The sequence below is a fragment of the Pantherophis guttatus genome, chromosome 15 (genome assembly GCF_059756535.1).
Source record: "Pantherophis guttatus breed Tessera chromosome 15, ASM5975653v1, whole genome shotgun sequence".
NCBI classification, from domain to species: Eukaryota; Metazoa; Chordata; class Lepidosauria; order Squamata; family Colubridae; genus Pantherophis; species Pantherophis guttatus.
Window position 1 is genome coordinate 14,672,179 of NC_142077.1, and position 15,553 is coordinate 14,687,731.

At 40.5% G+C, this 15,553-nt stretch overlaps 1 protein-coding gene and 1 long non-coding RNA gene across 2 annotated transcripts in view; both read right to left on the reverse strand.

Annotated features, from left to right (window-relative positions):
* Nucleotides 1-410: 410 nt before the first annotated feature.
* Nucleotides 411-3,931, reverse strand: LOC148111959 (uncharacterized). The gene is made up of 3 exons (XR_015730093.1): nucleotides 3,864-3,931; nucleotides 3,152-3,409; nucleotides 411-493 (listed from the first exon to the last, which is right to left on the reverse strand). It is a non-coding gene; the product is annotated as an uncharacterized LOC148111959 (long non-coding RNA).
* Nucleotides 3,932-9,257: 5,326 nt separating this feature from the next.
* The window catches only part of LOC148111960 (vomeronasal type-2 receptor 26-like), a 66,677-nt gene continuing 60,381 nt past the window's right edge, over nucleotides 9,258-15,553 (reverse strand). The window contains exon 2 of the mRNA XM_087879183.1: nucleotides 9,258-10,245. Within this exon, the coding sequence (XP_087735309.1) occupies nucleotides 9,335-10,243 (909 nt within the window). The 5' untranslated portion in view covers nucleotides 10,244-10,245 and the 3' untranslated portion in view covers nucleotides 9,258-9,334. The remainder of the gene's footprint in view (nucleotides 10,246-15,553) is intronic.

Sequence of the window (15,553 nt, forward strand, 5' to 3'; positions counted from 1 at the left end):
TTTTTTTAAACAGATAACCAAAGTTCCAAATACTATGGATGTATTTGAGAAGTCTACGATTCTTCATTTCATATCCTGCAAAAATTGTGAGGAACCAGACTTTCCCTTCAATGGGTCCTAGCAGATGCATAAATGTTTCATGGAAAGGAAGAATTCTATCCCAAATTGAATCATATTCCATGAAGTGAACAAAGACGTTGACTTGTCTCCACTTAGAGAGGGACTCCCTCAGGGATGCTGTATATCCAGTTGTTGAGAATAGTTGTGATATAACAACATAAATTCTACTCCTGACAAGCACAGGAGGAAAAATCCTCATGAAATTCTCTCCCTCCTCTGTGTCTGAAGCAAAGAGGCCAATCAAGGTCCATCTGAAATGGAGGAGCAGGTGGACAATTGCTGGGTACTGGAATCCTTCTTTGGGGAGAATCTGGTGGAAAAAGGGGAATTTCCATTTATCACTCAGAGCCTCTGAAACAATGTCATGACTGATCTGAAAAAGCAAAGAAGAATGCTGTGTTATACTTGGGATCAGATCACGTCCAAAATATTAGATTTTAATAAATCCAACCTGATTCTTATGAATGTATTAGAATAGTTTGTTAATCAGACATTGTTTAAAATACTAAGACAGAACATTAGCAAGATTGTATCATAATAATGGAAAATAATAAGCAAATTAAAAAACAATGTAAATCATAGATTACATTAACAGAGGGATACAATCAAGATCAAGAGAGGGACTAATACCACCCTATAAAGCCCTAGAAAGACCACACCTAGAATCCTGCATCCAGTTTTGGTCACCACACTATAAAAAAAGATGTTGGGACTCTAGAAAAAGTGCAGAGAAGAGCAACCAAGAGGATTAGGGGACTGGAGGCTAAAACATACAATGAACGGTTGCAGGAACTGGGCATGGCTGGTCTAGTGAAGAGAAGGACCAGGGGAGACATGATAGCAGTCTTCCAATATTTGAGGGGCTGCCACAGAGAGGAGGGGGTCAAGCTGTTTTCCAAAGCACCCAAAGGGCAGACAAGGAATAATGGATGGAAACTGAATAAGGAGAGCTTCAACCTGGAAATAAAGAGATAAAGTTGCCTTCAGAAGTTGTGGGAGCTTCATAACTGGAAGCTTTCAAGAAGAGATTGGACCGTCATCTGCCAGAAATGGTGTAGGGTCTGCTTGGACTAGATGACCTACAAGATCCCTTCCAACTCTGTTAATCTGTATCTATCTATACTATTCCAGACAAGTGGCTGTCCAGTCTCTTCTTAGAAGCCTCCAGTGATGGACCAGCCACAATTTCTGAAGGGTAGACATTGCATTCCTCACCATTAGGAAATTTCTCCTTAGTTCTAGGTTGTTTCTCTCCTTGATTAGTTTCCATCCATTGTTTCCTGTCTTACCTTTAGTATTTTGGAAAATAGGAGGACCGTCTCTTCTTTGTGGCAGCCCCCCCAATATTGGTACATTACTATGATTTCACCCCTCGTCCTTTTCACTAGACTAGACATACTGAATTCCTGCAACTGTTCCTCATATATTTTAGTCTCCAGGCCCTTAATCATCTTTTCTGCACTCTTTCCAGAGTCTCTACATCTTGTTTATAATATGGAGACTAAAACTGGATGTGGTCTTGACAAGGCATTATAAGGCAGTACCAATAATTCATGTGATCTTGATTTTATCCCTCTGTTAATGCAACCTAGGACTGAATTAGCTTTTTTAGCTGCTGCTTGCTCATATTTAAGTGATTGTCCACTAGGACTACAAGATCCCTCGCACGTTATACTTATTGAGCCAGGTTTCACATCATCTGTACGTGGACATTTGGTTTTTCTAGCCTAAGTATAAAACCTTACTTTTCTCTACAATGAATTACAATTTGTTAGATAGGCCCAGGATTCAAGTCTACCTAGATCCATCTGGATCTTCAGCCTATCTTCTGGGGTGTTGGCTATTCCTGCCACTTTAGTGTTGTCTTCAAATTTGATGATTTCCCCATTTCTCCCCTCATCCAAATCATTCATGAAGACATTGAAGAGAACTGGGCCTAAAATGGAACCTTGGGGTCCCCCACTGCTTTTTTCCCTCCATGCAGACGTAGTTCCATTGAGGACCACAGGCTGACTCCATCTGGAGGTGATGCTGTCTCTCCCACATATTTTCAGCTTCCCTAGAAATAGTCTGTAGTTTACTTTGTCAAAGCCTTTCTAAAATCCAAGTACTGTATACTACGTGCACTGCATTTCACTGGTCCACTGATTTAGTCATTTTTGTCAAAGAATGAAATAACTTTTATTTATGATCTCTTTTTTGACCCTGCATTAGTCCTAGTAAGTCATTCAAATCTATACTGAAGAACAAGGGTTCAAATATGCATCTTTCCCTTCCCCCTTGGTAAGCATAGATCCTTCTTCTCATGGCTCCATTGAGCTCACAACTCCCTCTCAAACAAGGGCTTGGATCAGGGCCAACAGGCTGAGCTCCATTTTGAGGGCAAAACATTTTCTCCATCATAATTTTCTGTTTATTGAGTCAAATGCTGCACTAACATCTAGAAAGCAGCAAACCTTGTTTTACCTCACTGATATAGATGAGATATTTCAAGACAAATTGGTTGCCAATATTAGATTATTAATTTATGCATTATTTCTTATAATATCTATATAGCATTTCATTCTACCTAAAACATTCTGCTTCTTCTGCAAGGAATGCATTTTTCTCAAATTTAACTAAGAGGATCATGGAATAAATTTTAGCCACAATATCTGCTAGTCTATTTGGTCTATAGTCCTTTTTATTCCACATTTTAGATGGATAAAATGCTACTATTGCCAACTTCAATCCAACTGGATAGGGCAGGCATTATTTATCTGTGACAATGAAGATGTCAATAGAGGCCCCAACAACCAGGGATATTTTTTGATCAGTTAAATAGTTGGTAGAATGTCTTCTCCAGGGAATGTATTGCTTGCATTTCAGGCCTTTTCTGATTAATCTCAGATAATGGGGTAAAATATTGACATATTTGCTAATGTGGAGAAAAGCAGCTCTTTGATTCCACGGAGAAGACATGATTGAATCTATTGCTCACCCACCACCACCCACCCCTCACTTTACCAGATACAGAAAAACACACACAAACCTGTGGGATTTTGTAGGTGCCTCCTAATGTTGACATCTGGATGGAGTTCTCCCTTTTAGTTGCATCAATCAGAGCCAGAAGATTCTCCTTCCTTCCACAGCTGTAGTTGGGGACATTGGCTTCTCCAGTGGAGAGCATGTCCAGCAAGGCATCTGAAGTGCGTAAAGTGCTCAGATAGTTGCTATGGATGTTGTAGCCCAGTGTGAGATTGTGAAGGAGTTGGGAATTCTTGTTGACCATTTGAATGGCAAAAATGTACTGTGAGCCATATAAAACACTATAAGAATTCCCATGGTAAAAAATTGTTATTATAATCAATAGCAACAACAAATACTTTTGTTATATATAATAAATATAGTCCTTCACAAGCCTACTGACCTTAAGTCAACATTGATTCAAAACCAATGATCAGTTACACAAATATGGAAATGGGCTGAGATACGGCAACTACAACTGTTTCAATGATTTCTTTAAATAAAATTCATTATCCAAGTGATAAATTAAGGATCAAACAGGGATAATCTGCAACCCTTTCAGTTTTTTTTCAGACCCCTTGTGACAAAATCAGACCAAAGAGAGAAGCCATGGAAATAAAAATCATTCAGGAAATTAGACATATTCCCCAATATAGGAATAAATGAAAAATAAAAAGAGAAAAGAAGGAGAGTGTTTGAATGGAGGGAGTGCAACTCCATCACCCTGAATGACTTACATATCATGGAAAACAAACTGAAGAGAAGGAGCCACGTTGAAAAGCAACTTTATATGCAATGGTTTCATTCCACTGGTGACTATACTGATTAGATGGTCTCCTGGTCTGTAGTAGCTCCATGGTTTTCCATCCTGGTTCTCTGAACTCAGCGGGCATTTCATTCTCAGCTTCCCAGAGTCTGAATGGAACAAAAGCAGCATCAGAGGCAGAATCAGGAGGTCCATAATTCATGGGGTGAATCAATGAATCCCTTTCCTGTTTCTAAAGAAGAATTAGAAGAATCAAAGGACTCTCATAAGGTGGAATATGAACCAGTTGTTTTCCTTCTTCAAACACAGAGAAACACTCAGCTTCATCTGGAAAGGAGAGAGACCTACATTCAAGAGCACAGACTCTGCCTGTCCCAAACCTCCATATTTCTCTGCCCAAAGTCTCCCCTGGAGGATTCAGCCAAAGAGCAGAGCTGAAACTTTTATCATAATTCTCCCTCCCAGGAGGGATCCCTGGATAATTCAACTAGTTGTTGGACTTGGAGATTGTTGGGAAATTCTCTGGAGGGAAATGAAAGGGAAATAATCCTGATGTGATTCATAATAACTCCAAGCCCCCATCACAGCCAACGCAGCAAGGGGTTGACTAGAAGACCTCCAAGGTCCCTTCCAGCTCTATTCTGATTCAAAATAGACTCATAAAACCTTCCCTCTGCAGAGAGCTTTGAATATCTCACCCCAAACTATGGAATATCAAGGACATTTTAGATTTCTTGAAACCCATTAAATGGATTAGATGGAATTACATTCCTGGGGGAAAAAATCCAGAGACTTCAGGTTTTCTATTCCACTTTTACTCTGAGGTTTCCCATTGTGCTCAGGTCCAGTCTTAGTAAAACCCTGCAACATTTGGGGAGGAAGGTGCAGCCCAGCAGCCCTGCCCTGGAGGCCCAGAGGGAGAAGACCTTCCCCAGATGACCTGCACTGGGCAACCGAAGGGCCCCAAAGCTCCTGGCCCCCTTATTGCCTGCTTCAAAATTCAGGCCAATCCTCCCTCCTCCCCCAATTCTATTCACAGGCAGTCCTTGACTTACGACCACTGGAATTTCTGCCCTCAGTCGTGGCAGTCATGGAGTCGAAGCAGAGCCAATTTATTACCGTTTTCATGGAGGTCGTTATGCAAATCATGCGCTTATTCAGATCCGGTTCAGGCTGGAACAGGGAATCCTTACAAACAAAACTTACAAACATTTTAAAAACCATATAATAAGAAATTCACTAATTGACACGGCTGGAAATTAAACGTAAGCACTATATGACGTAAGTCCCAGGCTGGATATCTACATTAGAGGCAACAATGCACCCCAATACAATACACCTCAACGCACCAGCTACTCAAAAAATAATAAGATACAAAGAAATTCTGGATATTAATGGGAGACTCAAATCTCGCCAAGAGCTCAGGGACCAGGGCGTAGAAATAGACTGGTGGCCGTATTTACTAATACAAACTAGATATAAAAAAGACAGTGAAGAAGGAGGAGTTGAAATAAAATCTAACCAATTAGATAAATTATTAGAAACTAAAGAGGGAAAATTAATTTCAAAGATCTATAAATACCTACTAGAGTTCGACCTGGCAGAAAACATAGTCAAAGGCCAAATGATAGCTTGGGCTAGGAACATTGGAAGAAATATACAATTAGAAGAGTGGGAAATGATATGGGAAAATAATTGTAGAATAACAAAGGCAACAACGTACAAAGAGAACCACTACAAGATGTGGTATAGGTGGTAGTTAGCCCCTGCTAGATTGGCAAAAATGTACCCAAATTGTAATCCGATGCGTTGGAAATGCAGACAGTCACCGGGAACCTTTTATCATCTTTGGTGGCTTTGCCCAAAAATTAAAAAAATTTGGATGAAAATTAGAATATGGATAACAGAAATAACAGAAGAAGAGATTGACCTAAAACCTGAATTTTTTTTATTAGGCATACTTAAAAAAAATAGTAGAAAAGAAATAAAATACATCACATTACATATAATTACAGCGGCTAGATTAACCCTAGCCCAAACTTGGAAATTAGAACAGTTGCCAACAGAACAACAAATAATCCAAAAAATATTTATATGTGCAGAAATGGATATATTAACTTTAAAATTAAACAACAAGGAAGACTCACAGTATTACAAAATATGGGACAGATGGTATGAATGGATCAATCGATGGAAAAAAAACTAAAGTCAAACACAGTAAGAAATCAAGGGTAACAAATCGTCATTAAGAAATCAAGGTTAATGTATATATATATTTACATGTTCAAATATAGATAGATAATCCTGTTTGTTAGTTTTAGTATATATGTAATTTAGAATTGTACTTTCTTTTTTAGAGTTAAGAACGTTTTGTACAATCTTTTATCTTTTTATATTGAATAAAGTTTGTTTTTAAAATTGAAAAAAAAAAGAAAGAAAGAAACTTCCTCCTGCTTCACCTGGACCAAAATCTCCCTCCGGCTTCTCTGGGGAACCAGGCAGCCATTCCCAGGGGGGCAGGTTTGAGGGGGGGATTCAACCTGGGGGCCTCACTGCCTCTCAAAGAATTAATGATATTCTGGGGAGTCCCACAACCTGATTTCTCCTTTTAGAAAGACATAGTACAGGAAGTCCTTGACTTTCAACCACAGTTGGGACAGAGAAACTCGTCATAAAGTGAGACTTCCCCTGACCGTGGCTTGCAACCTTCCCCATTGGCTTCCCCGTTGACTTTGCCTGTTGGAAGCCATGAGAAGATGGCAAATGGCCACCACGTAACCCTGGGACCCTGCAACTATCGTCAATGTGAGCCAGTTGCCGAACGCCTGGATTGCGATCACGTGACTGCAGGGACACTGTAACAATCTGCTTCTAAGTTGTGATTCTCAGCTTTGTCGTCACTTTCAACCATTGCTAAATGAATGGTCATAAGTATTGCAGACATTCAGAGAATCCCAGAATGGAAGCTGTGAGAGGAGACCTTCATGATCATATAGTCCAACCTTCTCCCCCGTGCAGGAACCCAATGCCACGAATACACAATTGACATAGACGGATCTCTCATTCTTGTATTTTAATGGGATTTTCTTTATTTTTATCAGGGAGTTGATGAGAATTATTCGGGGCCAAATCTGATGTCCTTGCAAGGAACTGGACGTGACCTGGAAGGAGAGTCGTATCCAGCTCCATTGGGGCCTCAAAGGCCTGAGGAGAAGCAGCCAAACAGCCAAGAGGAGGAGCCATTTCAGTCCTCGGTGGGTGGAAAACATGGCTAATTTTTCATAATTATTCAAAAATCTCTCCCAATGTTTGTGTGTGTGTGTGTGTGTGTGTGTGTGTGTGTTTGTGATTTTGTTGTCTGCACTCGAGCTGATTTTCTCACAGAGCAGGGAGGGACGTGGGCTCTTAAGAAATGTGAAAAATAGAAAAAATCCCCTCCCCCCCCATGCTCCTCCACTCCCTCTGGAACCCCTCATCTGCTCCTCCACAGCCGAATGCGGCTCCTTCTCCAAAGGGGTCTTCGCCCGTCCTCCTTTTACGGCCAGAAGGCCTCTCACTGCCCCCCCCCCCACTCTCCTCTGGATTCCTCCAGGAGGCCCAAAGACTGGCCACCCCCATCTCTCCGGAAGTCGGACTGGCCAGCAGATCAAGGGGAGGATTGGAGGGCAGAGGGGATTTTTAACATCTCCATTTGCACCCAGACTGACCCCACCAATCTCAAGCCAAAAGAAGCCCCCCCCCCGAGACCCCCCCTCCACCCACTGTTTTTGAGCATTTCCCTGGGCACAGGATGACTGCTGAGTCTGATTCTGTCCACTGCTTCAGACATTCAGCCAGACACGGAGTTCCCCACCGGTGTTCCCAAAACCATCAGGAGCCCCTGTGGATCCCACTGAGAGACCCCCAGAGTGGAGAAATCTCCCACTTGCTTTTCTCCCAGAGATTCTGACGTTTCCCCTTCAGATCATGATCTGTCTGAACTCAGTCCGTGTCTGGAATTGGAGAGTGTTCCTGTCCAACCTCCCCTTTTCCTTCCCTGCGCTGATTATTGGGGTCCTTGGATTCACATCTGGGGCTGTTTCTCTTCCCACCTGGGAGGAAAAGTTGTTTTGTATGATCCCTTCCAATTTCAGAGCCTCCCTTTTTTTTGAGGCCTATGGAAACACAATTGAGGGCCCTGGACCTCCTCCCAGCCCTGGGACACAGCGGGTTTCCCTGTTTCTTTGGGAAAGATTCCTTCCCCAATCAGAGTCCGCCTGAGCCCCATCATCCACTTCCCTCCCTGCCTAGGATCAGCTGAATTCCTCCGTTCAGACAACAGGAAAATGGGTATTTGAACCAAGCCTCCGGGTCATCCTCCATTGTTCCACACAGAGGGTCCCACTCACTCTGCAAAGCCAAATTCTCCCTGGCTTCCTGGACTCCTCCAGCAATCGCTCAGCTGAGCTCACAGCAGGGCCAGGGAGGCTGAGAAATTGGGACGGAAGGGACCACAAAAACCCCACAAACTTTTACAGCCGCAAGAGACACTTGGACACAGACTGTGGTCTCACACACACTCCTAAACGGTGCCTTTATGTGGCAGTGGGAAGGGTTATGGGATCAATCTCACAACACTCTCCCTATAGGGCTGCCCCATCTGTTGTCCCTGGTGGCAGATGGAAGATTGTGACTCCCACTCCTGACACCAGTTTCTCCGGAATCAACACAGGACCTAAAAAACCCAATAATCCAGGCTCACTGCAGTTGTTATTTATTCAGTGTCCATTGGAGAAATTTTCCTCCAGAAAATAGTGAGAGGAAACCTTACAGAAAGAAGGATGCACTCATATTTATACAGTCCAGGAAAGGAGGAGAAAATGACAATCATACATATTCATATTTCATTTAATAGATGATGTAAGCATGAATATTCAGAATTAGCAAGACTCAAGTTACCACCCCAGCCTTGTATTGTTGCTACCCTCAAGAAAGAATTATTGTGTAAACAAAAAGAAATATCTCAGTTACGTTGCCACAGCAGTTTGGGTGAAATGTACTGAGAAATGAGGGCATCAACGTTGCTCTATACATTCCTTCTCTATTTCTGTCTTGCTAACATGCTCTCCTTTCTCCAAGAAATTTGTCTCCTCATAATCTTCCACACACCCTTTATTTATTTCACGAAAAATAGTTGGCTCACTCATACATGCAGAGCAGCTTGGACCATTTTCTATGTTTGGACTGTGGAAAATGTTAAAAGTTGAAACTCCTCAGTCTCACATTTACACATTTCTTCTGGCTGTAAGCTGCTCCTTTGTGAAGGATTCAATCATTTCCAAATTTGAAACATATACATATGATTTTCTTTGATTCATGCCTACTATCTAAATGGAAAGAATATCTCTTTTCAAATAAAAGAAACTTTTAACAATTCTTTCAATATCACATTTGTGTTATATCTCATGTTTTTACATTTGTTCTGCCTGTGAGCTGCTCCTTTGTGTTGAGGTCTGGCCTCAGAAGGATAACGTAGCACTTGGGGATGAAGATGCAGCCCAGCAGACCAGCACTGGAGGCCAGGATGGAGAAGATCTGCACAGCCACCATGTATTTCCCTTTGGTGCTCAGGTAAGTGGGCACAAAAGTCACCCAGACACTGCAGAAGACCAGCATGCTGAAGGTGATCAGCTTGGCTTCGTTGAAGGCCCCAGGCAGGTTCCTGGCCAGGAAAGCCACCGTGAAGCAGATGGCAGCCAGGAAGCCCATGTAGCTGAGGGTCACGTAGAACATGACAACGGCCCCTTCGTTGCATTGCAGGATGATCTCTCCAGGCTGGGAGTGGAGGTCAGAGTCAGGGAAGGGGGCAGAAACTCCCAGCCAGATGGAGCAGATGACAAGTTGGACAGCAGAACAAGAGAGGATTACAGAGTTGGCCAAGCTCTTCCCTAACCATCTCTTCACTCGGTTTCCTGGTTTTGTGGCCAGGAAGGCCAGCACCACCATGATGGTTTTGGCCAAGAGAGAAGAAACGGCAACTGAGAAGGTGATGCTAAAAACCGTTTGTCGGAGAAGACAGGCAGCTTTCCTTGGTTGACCAATGAAGAGAGAAGGAGACAAGAAGCAAAGCAGGAGGGAGACCAGGAGGATGTAGGAGAGGTCCCGGTTGTTGGCTTTGACAAGGGGAGTTTCTCGGTATTTAATGAATACTATTAAAACAAGGCCTGAGTTTAGGAAGAAGAGTAGGGCAAAAGAGACCAGGATAATGCCCAGTTGTTCCTCATAAGACAAGAAGGTTATAATTTTGGGGATACATTGGACTCTGGCTTCATTTGGGTATTTATCATCTGGACACTTGGTGCATTTTTCCATATCTGAGAAAACAAAAAAGCAATAATTCTTTAATATTCTTTCCTTTTCTCTTGCAAGAAAAATCATCTTTGGATAACAGCTGATACCACAGATGTTTTCCAAGAAGAATTTCTTTACTATTTCACTAAAAAGAACATAAGAAGGATATTTTTTTTCTTAAAAAATGTAGCTAGGTATATGAAGTTGAGGGAGGTTCTAGGATGTTAATTATTTCCTGTGTAATGTGTAGAATCTTCATAGGAACCTACATTATTAGGGGTTAATAATGAATCATATAATCTTTTTAGGCAAACATCCTGAGACCTGCCACATGGAAGTTAATATCCTGGACTTGGAGGATACCTACAGTATTTTGTAACATCTGGAAGTAACCTGGAATTAAGGAGAAACTTCCTATCAGTGAGAGCAATTAGCCAGTGGAACAGCTGGCCTCCAGAAGTTGTGGGTGCTTCAACATTGGAGGTTTTTAAGAAGAGACTGGACAGTCACTTGTCTGAAATGGTTTAGGGTCTCCTGTTTGAGCAGGGGCCTGGACTAGAAGACCTCCAAAGTTCCTTCTACTCTATTTTGGTTGATTGATTGATCGATCTGTATGGCAGACTATTTGTGTAATGAGTTTCCCCCATAACTATCCACAGCAACATATTATGGACCAGTGACACCTTCTCAGTGATCCTCAAGGGAGGCCGATAAAAAATGCATTGCAAGGTCTTTCAGAAGGTGGACCTGACCAATTCATCTAGTTTCAAAGATCTCAGATGTTCCTAGAAAGGTAAACTTAGCAGCACATATCCAAATTAAAAAGCAGAAGAGATATTTCCTCTGCTGTTAGTAAAGCTTGCCCAGTCTGCCACCCCCTCCTCCCATCTCTTCCCAGCCCCTCCTTCCAAGTCTTTTTGATTTACTTCCATTTAGATAAGAAATTGTGTAGGTTAAAAATAAAAAACCCAGGTGAACTTCAATCTGTCTTTTAACTTTCATGAAAATGTTCTGGATGGATCCAGTTCCACAAAGCCTCCCATTTTCCTCTGTGTGACCCACCTTCCTGAGTGGAGAAGGTCCCCTCCGGACAAGGAATGCAGTCATAGCAGCAAACTGGCTCTCCTTCTCGAGCCCTCTTGACAAATCCAGGACGACAACTTTCCACACATTTGGACTGAGACAGAGACTGAGCAGAAGAAAAGGAATGGCAAAGGAAAGGTGTTAGGACTCTCTGTCCATGGAAAATGGAGGTAGAAATGGATGGAGATAAGTAGCCTCAGTAACCTGAGGTAAGTATGAAATCTCTGACTATTTCTAAACAGATGCAGGAGGTAAAACAACTGGCAGATTCTTCCTTTAGTTCCTCCCTTTTGCTTTCAGAATTTAATATTACAATAAAGGACTTTTCCATTTAATAAAGTCTTGAGGGATGGAATTGGAAAAAGATTTAAGTATGGTGATATATTCATCTTAAAACTGAGAACAAAGTTTATTGTAAAAGATTGAAGAAACTTTTATTCTATTAGATTTTTTAATATGAAATTAAACTGTGATGAAGAAAGAAACCTCTGACCAGTAAGATCTTGAAAGGTTTCCATAAAACATGGCAAAGCCACTCCACTTAGGTCCCGTCTCTTGAAGAACTTCCATTAGATGACACCAACTGACATGGGAGGCCAACCACCCTGGAGACTCCAAGCTTTGCCCACTTGAAATGGGACCTCAGGCTTTGGAAAACAGAGAAAAGACAGCAAAATTTATCCCACCTTATTGAGCAACTTTAGCCGTGAAAGAGCATCTTGGTTGATAGTAAGTCTCTGTCTCTCAAAATACGCCAGAGTCTCTTTCCTGACATCCTCCTTGGGGAGAACCAAGAAGATTTTAATGCCCAGATCTGCTGTTATCTCTCCATTTTGGTCCAAGTACAGTTTTCTGTCAGAAATATTCCAAAATTCATTCTTCTCCAGAAAGGGATGAAACTAGAATGGGAACATCCAGGAATTTGTAAAACAGAGAACGTTGTTTCTTATTGAATCAATCATGTTGCATTTTTGTAAAAGTTCTAATATTTTTTCTTTTTGAGATAATTTGAATCCTCCTTTGGTCTTATCAATTTGAATGCCCAGATATTTATTTACTTTCCCCAAGGTTTTCAACGTAAAATGTTTCCCCAATTTTTCAGCGAATTCATCACATCCATGTTTGTGTTGCCCAAAATATAAAATGTCATCAACATAGATGAGTACATATTCTGTTGAATTTTCCCCTTTTTTGATAAAGAAGCATAAATCTGCGGACGTGGCTGAAAAACCCATTTCTCTAAGTATCTTTGCCAAACACTCATACCATCTTTTTCCGGATTGTTTTAATCCGTATAAACTCTTATTTAATAATCAAATTTCTCCTTTCTGTATATTATTTCCGGGGGGTGCTCTCACATATATTTCTTTGTCAAGGTCAGCATGTAAATAAGCAGTTTGTACATCAAACTGGTAAACTTCTAAATTCAGAATGGATGCTATTGTTAGTGCGCTTTTGACACTCTCTGACCTCACTGTGGGAGAGTACGTATCTACATAATCATCTGGGAACCGTTGCGCGAACCCTTGAGCCACTAGTCTAGCTTTGTATAAAAATTCATTATTTTCTAGTTCCTTAATTCTGAATATCCATTTAGTTCCAATGGGAGTCTTACCTGCAGGTGGTTTTGCGTATGTATATACATTTAATTCCTTTAAGCTATCCATCTCCCTTTTCATTGCTTGTTCCCACTTGATCTTCTCCTCTTGTGGTAATTTTAGTATTTCCTCATATGTACTGGGTGTTTATTGTATGCATTGATAGATAGTATGTAGTCTTCTAATCTTTTTGGTACTGTGTTTCTGTTGGATCTGATGGGTCTATTGGGAGGTGCCTCAGTATCATGCATATATCTTGCTTCTTTCTTAGTTAGTGTATCTACTTGTATGATGGGGTGATTCCTTTTCCATTCTCTAGTTGTTATCTCTTGGTGTCTGGGTTTGTTAATTTTTTGTGTTTTGAATTCAGTCACATATGGTATGTGTTTTTTATGTGTGTCTATTGTGTTTTCAACTTCAGAGCATAATTCATTTAGATGTATTTTGGACCAATATGCATGGTCGTGGAATACAGCCATTCCAGATATTATGAATTTATTATTTTTGTCTATAAATCGGTACCCTTTGGTCCCTGATTCATATCCCATGAATTTTAATCTTTTTGACACTTTTTCTCCTTTGCGTCTTAATTGTTTTGGAACATAGACATCAGCAGTGACACCGAATATATGTAGATGACCAATTTTAGGTTTCCTGCCATACATGATTTCGTAAGGTGTTTTGCCAATTATGCTAGACTATAATCTATTTATGATGTAATTTGAATATGTAAGTGCTTCGGCCCAAAAATTTTTTTCTAGTCCTGCATCATCTAACACACATCTAACCATGATTTGTAATAAACCATTTTTGCATTTCGCGACTCCATTCTGGAATGCGGAAAAAGGTGAAGATTTGAAATGGAGTATTCCCTGCATTCTTAGCCAATTGGAAAATTCTTTTGACAAAAATTCTGATCCCCTATCTGTCATTATTTGCTTGATTTTTATATTATGTTGGGTCTCTACTCTTTTGTGGAATTCTTTAATTTTTTTAAACACTTCGTTTTTCTGATTGAGTGTGTATACGAAGCCATATCTGCTGAAGTCATCTACTATGGTCAGGAAATATCTCTTTCTATACTTAATTGATGGCTTCATGGGACCAACTAAGTCCATATGTACCAGTTGGAAGATTGAATGTGTGATCCGTGTGGCCTTTCTTGGCCTAGGTTTGTTTTTGAGTTTTGAAGATTTGCACACAGAACATTCTAAATAATTTTTACAATTTTTTACTTTCATATCATCAGAACATTCTAACATTTTTTGAATAACAGGGAAACTGGCATGTCCCAGCTTCCTATGGAATAAATGTGCGCATTCATCATGCATTGGCTTACCATTGGATATTTTCTCAATAGAAACATTATCATCAGTGTGGTCATTTTTCATGTCATACTCAGTACCTTCATGAATACTTGTCTTATATTTTTTGTTTCCTAACAGTATGTTTGTGTGTGCTGCTTCGTCATCTTTTGGGTGAAAGTATGTCAATCCCTCTTTGGTAACAATATTTCCTATATTCCTTTTGTTTTTAGTCATATACACTTTTCCATTCTTGAATGTAATTTCTATCTCTTTTTCTTCACTTAATTTAAGGGTAGCTAATATGTTATGTGGGATTTCAGGAATAAACAATACCCCCTCTATTTTCCCTATGCCTTTGATGTGTGTGTTGCCTATCCCTTTCACTAAGACTTTGTCTTGATTAGCCACCTTAACATGGTAATTCTTTTCCATGAAATCATTGAGAAGTTCCTTATTATTGGTGGTATGGTTAGTGGCTCCAGAGTCAATGAGCCATGTGTTACTTGATTCTGTTTGTGTGGGTTTGTTATCCCCTAGTCCATATAATGATCCATGTCTATCCTCCTTATAATTGTCTCTGTAACGTTTTCTATCTTTTGTGATGGGTGAGTCTCTACATTTATATCTGTAATCTGGTGAATGTCTGTCTGAGAAGTTAACTCTTCTATCTGACCTCTCCCTGCGATATGATTGGTCCCTATTTCTTGTATGTTTTGGACAGTCTCTCATATAATGGTTCTTTGAACCGCAATATCTGACACTCAAGTGCATATCTACCTCTGCTTTGGAACTCTACCTTCTTTGTAGTCCTACTTTCCCTGTGGTTCATGGAACGTTCCCTTCTCAGATTATCCTCTGAGATGAGTTTGTTTGTAAGTGTTTCCAATGATAGGTTCTCCAAACTGAGACTGTCTAACAGGGTTATGTAGTTATCCCAAGTAGAATCTAATGAGTTGATTATTATACTCTTTAAGCTCCCCTCTGAAATATTTTCCCCTCTTTGACTAAGCTCAGCTCTTGTGGCAATTAAATTTAAAATATGTTCACTCATGGGTGTTCCACTTTTTAGCCTGGCAGAGTGAAACTCCCTAGAAATCCTGGTTGTTGTGGCAACACTCTTACTGTGAAACAAGTTAAACAATTTTTGAAATATTTCAGAAACAGTTAAGTTGTGTTCAATGCTAGGGTAAATGCTAGGTGATATAGTGGCAATGAGAATATAATAAGCCTTATGATGTAAACAGTCCAGTTCAAAAGTCCAGGGTTTGCTGGGAGGATCATTAATAAAAAATAACATGTTTTCTCTTAAATATATGACTTGGAGCTGTTGACTCCATTCCAAT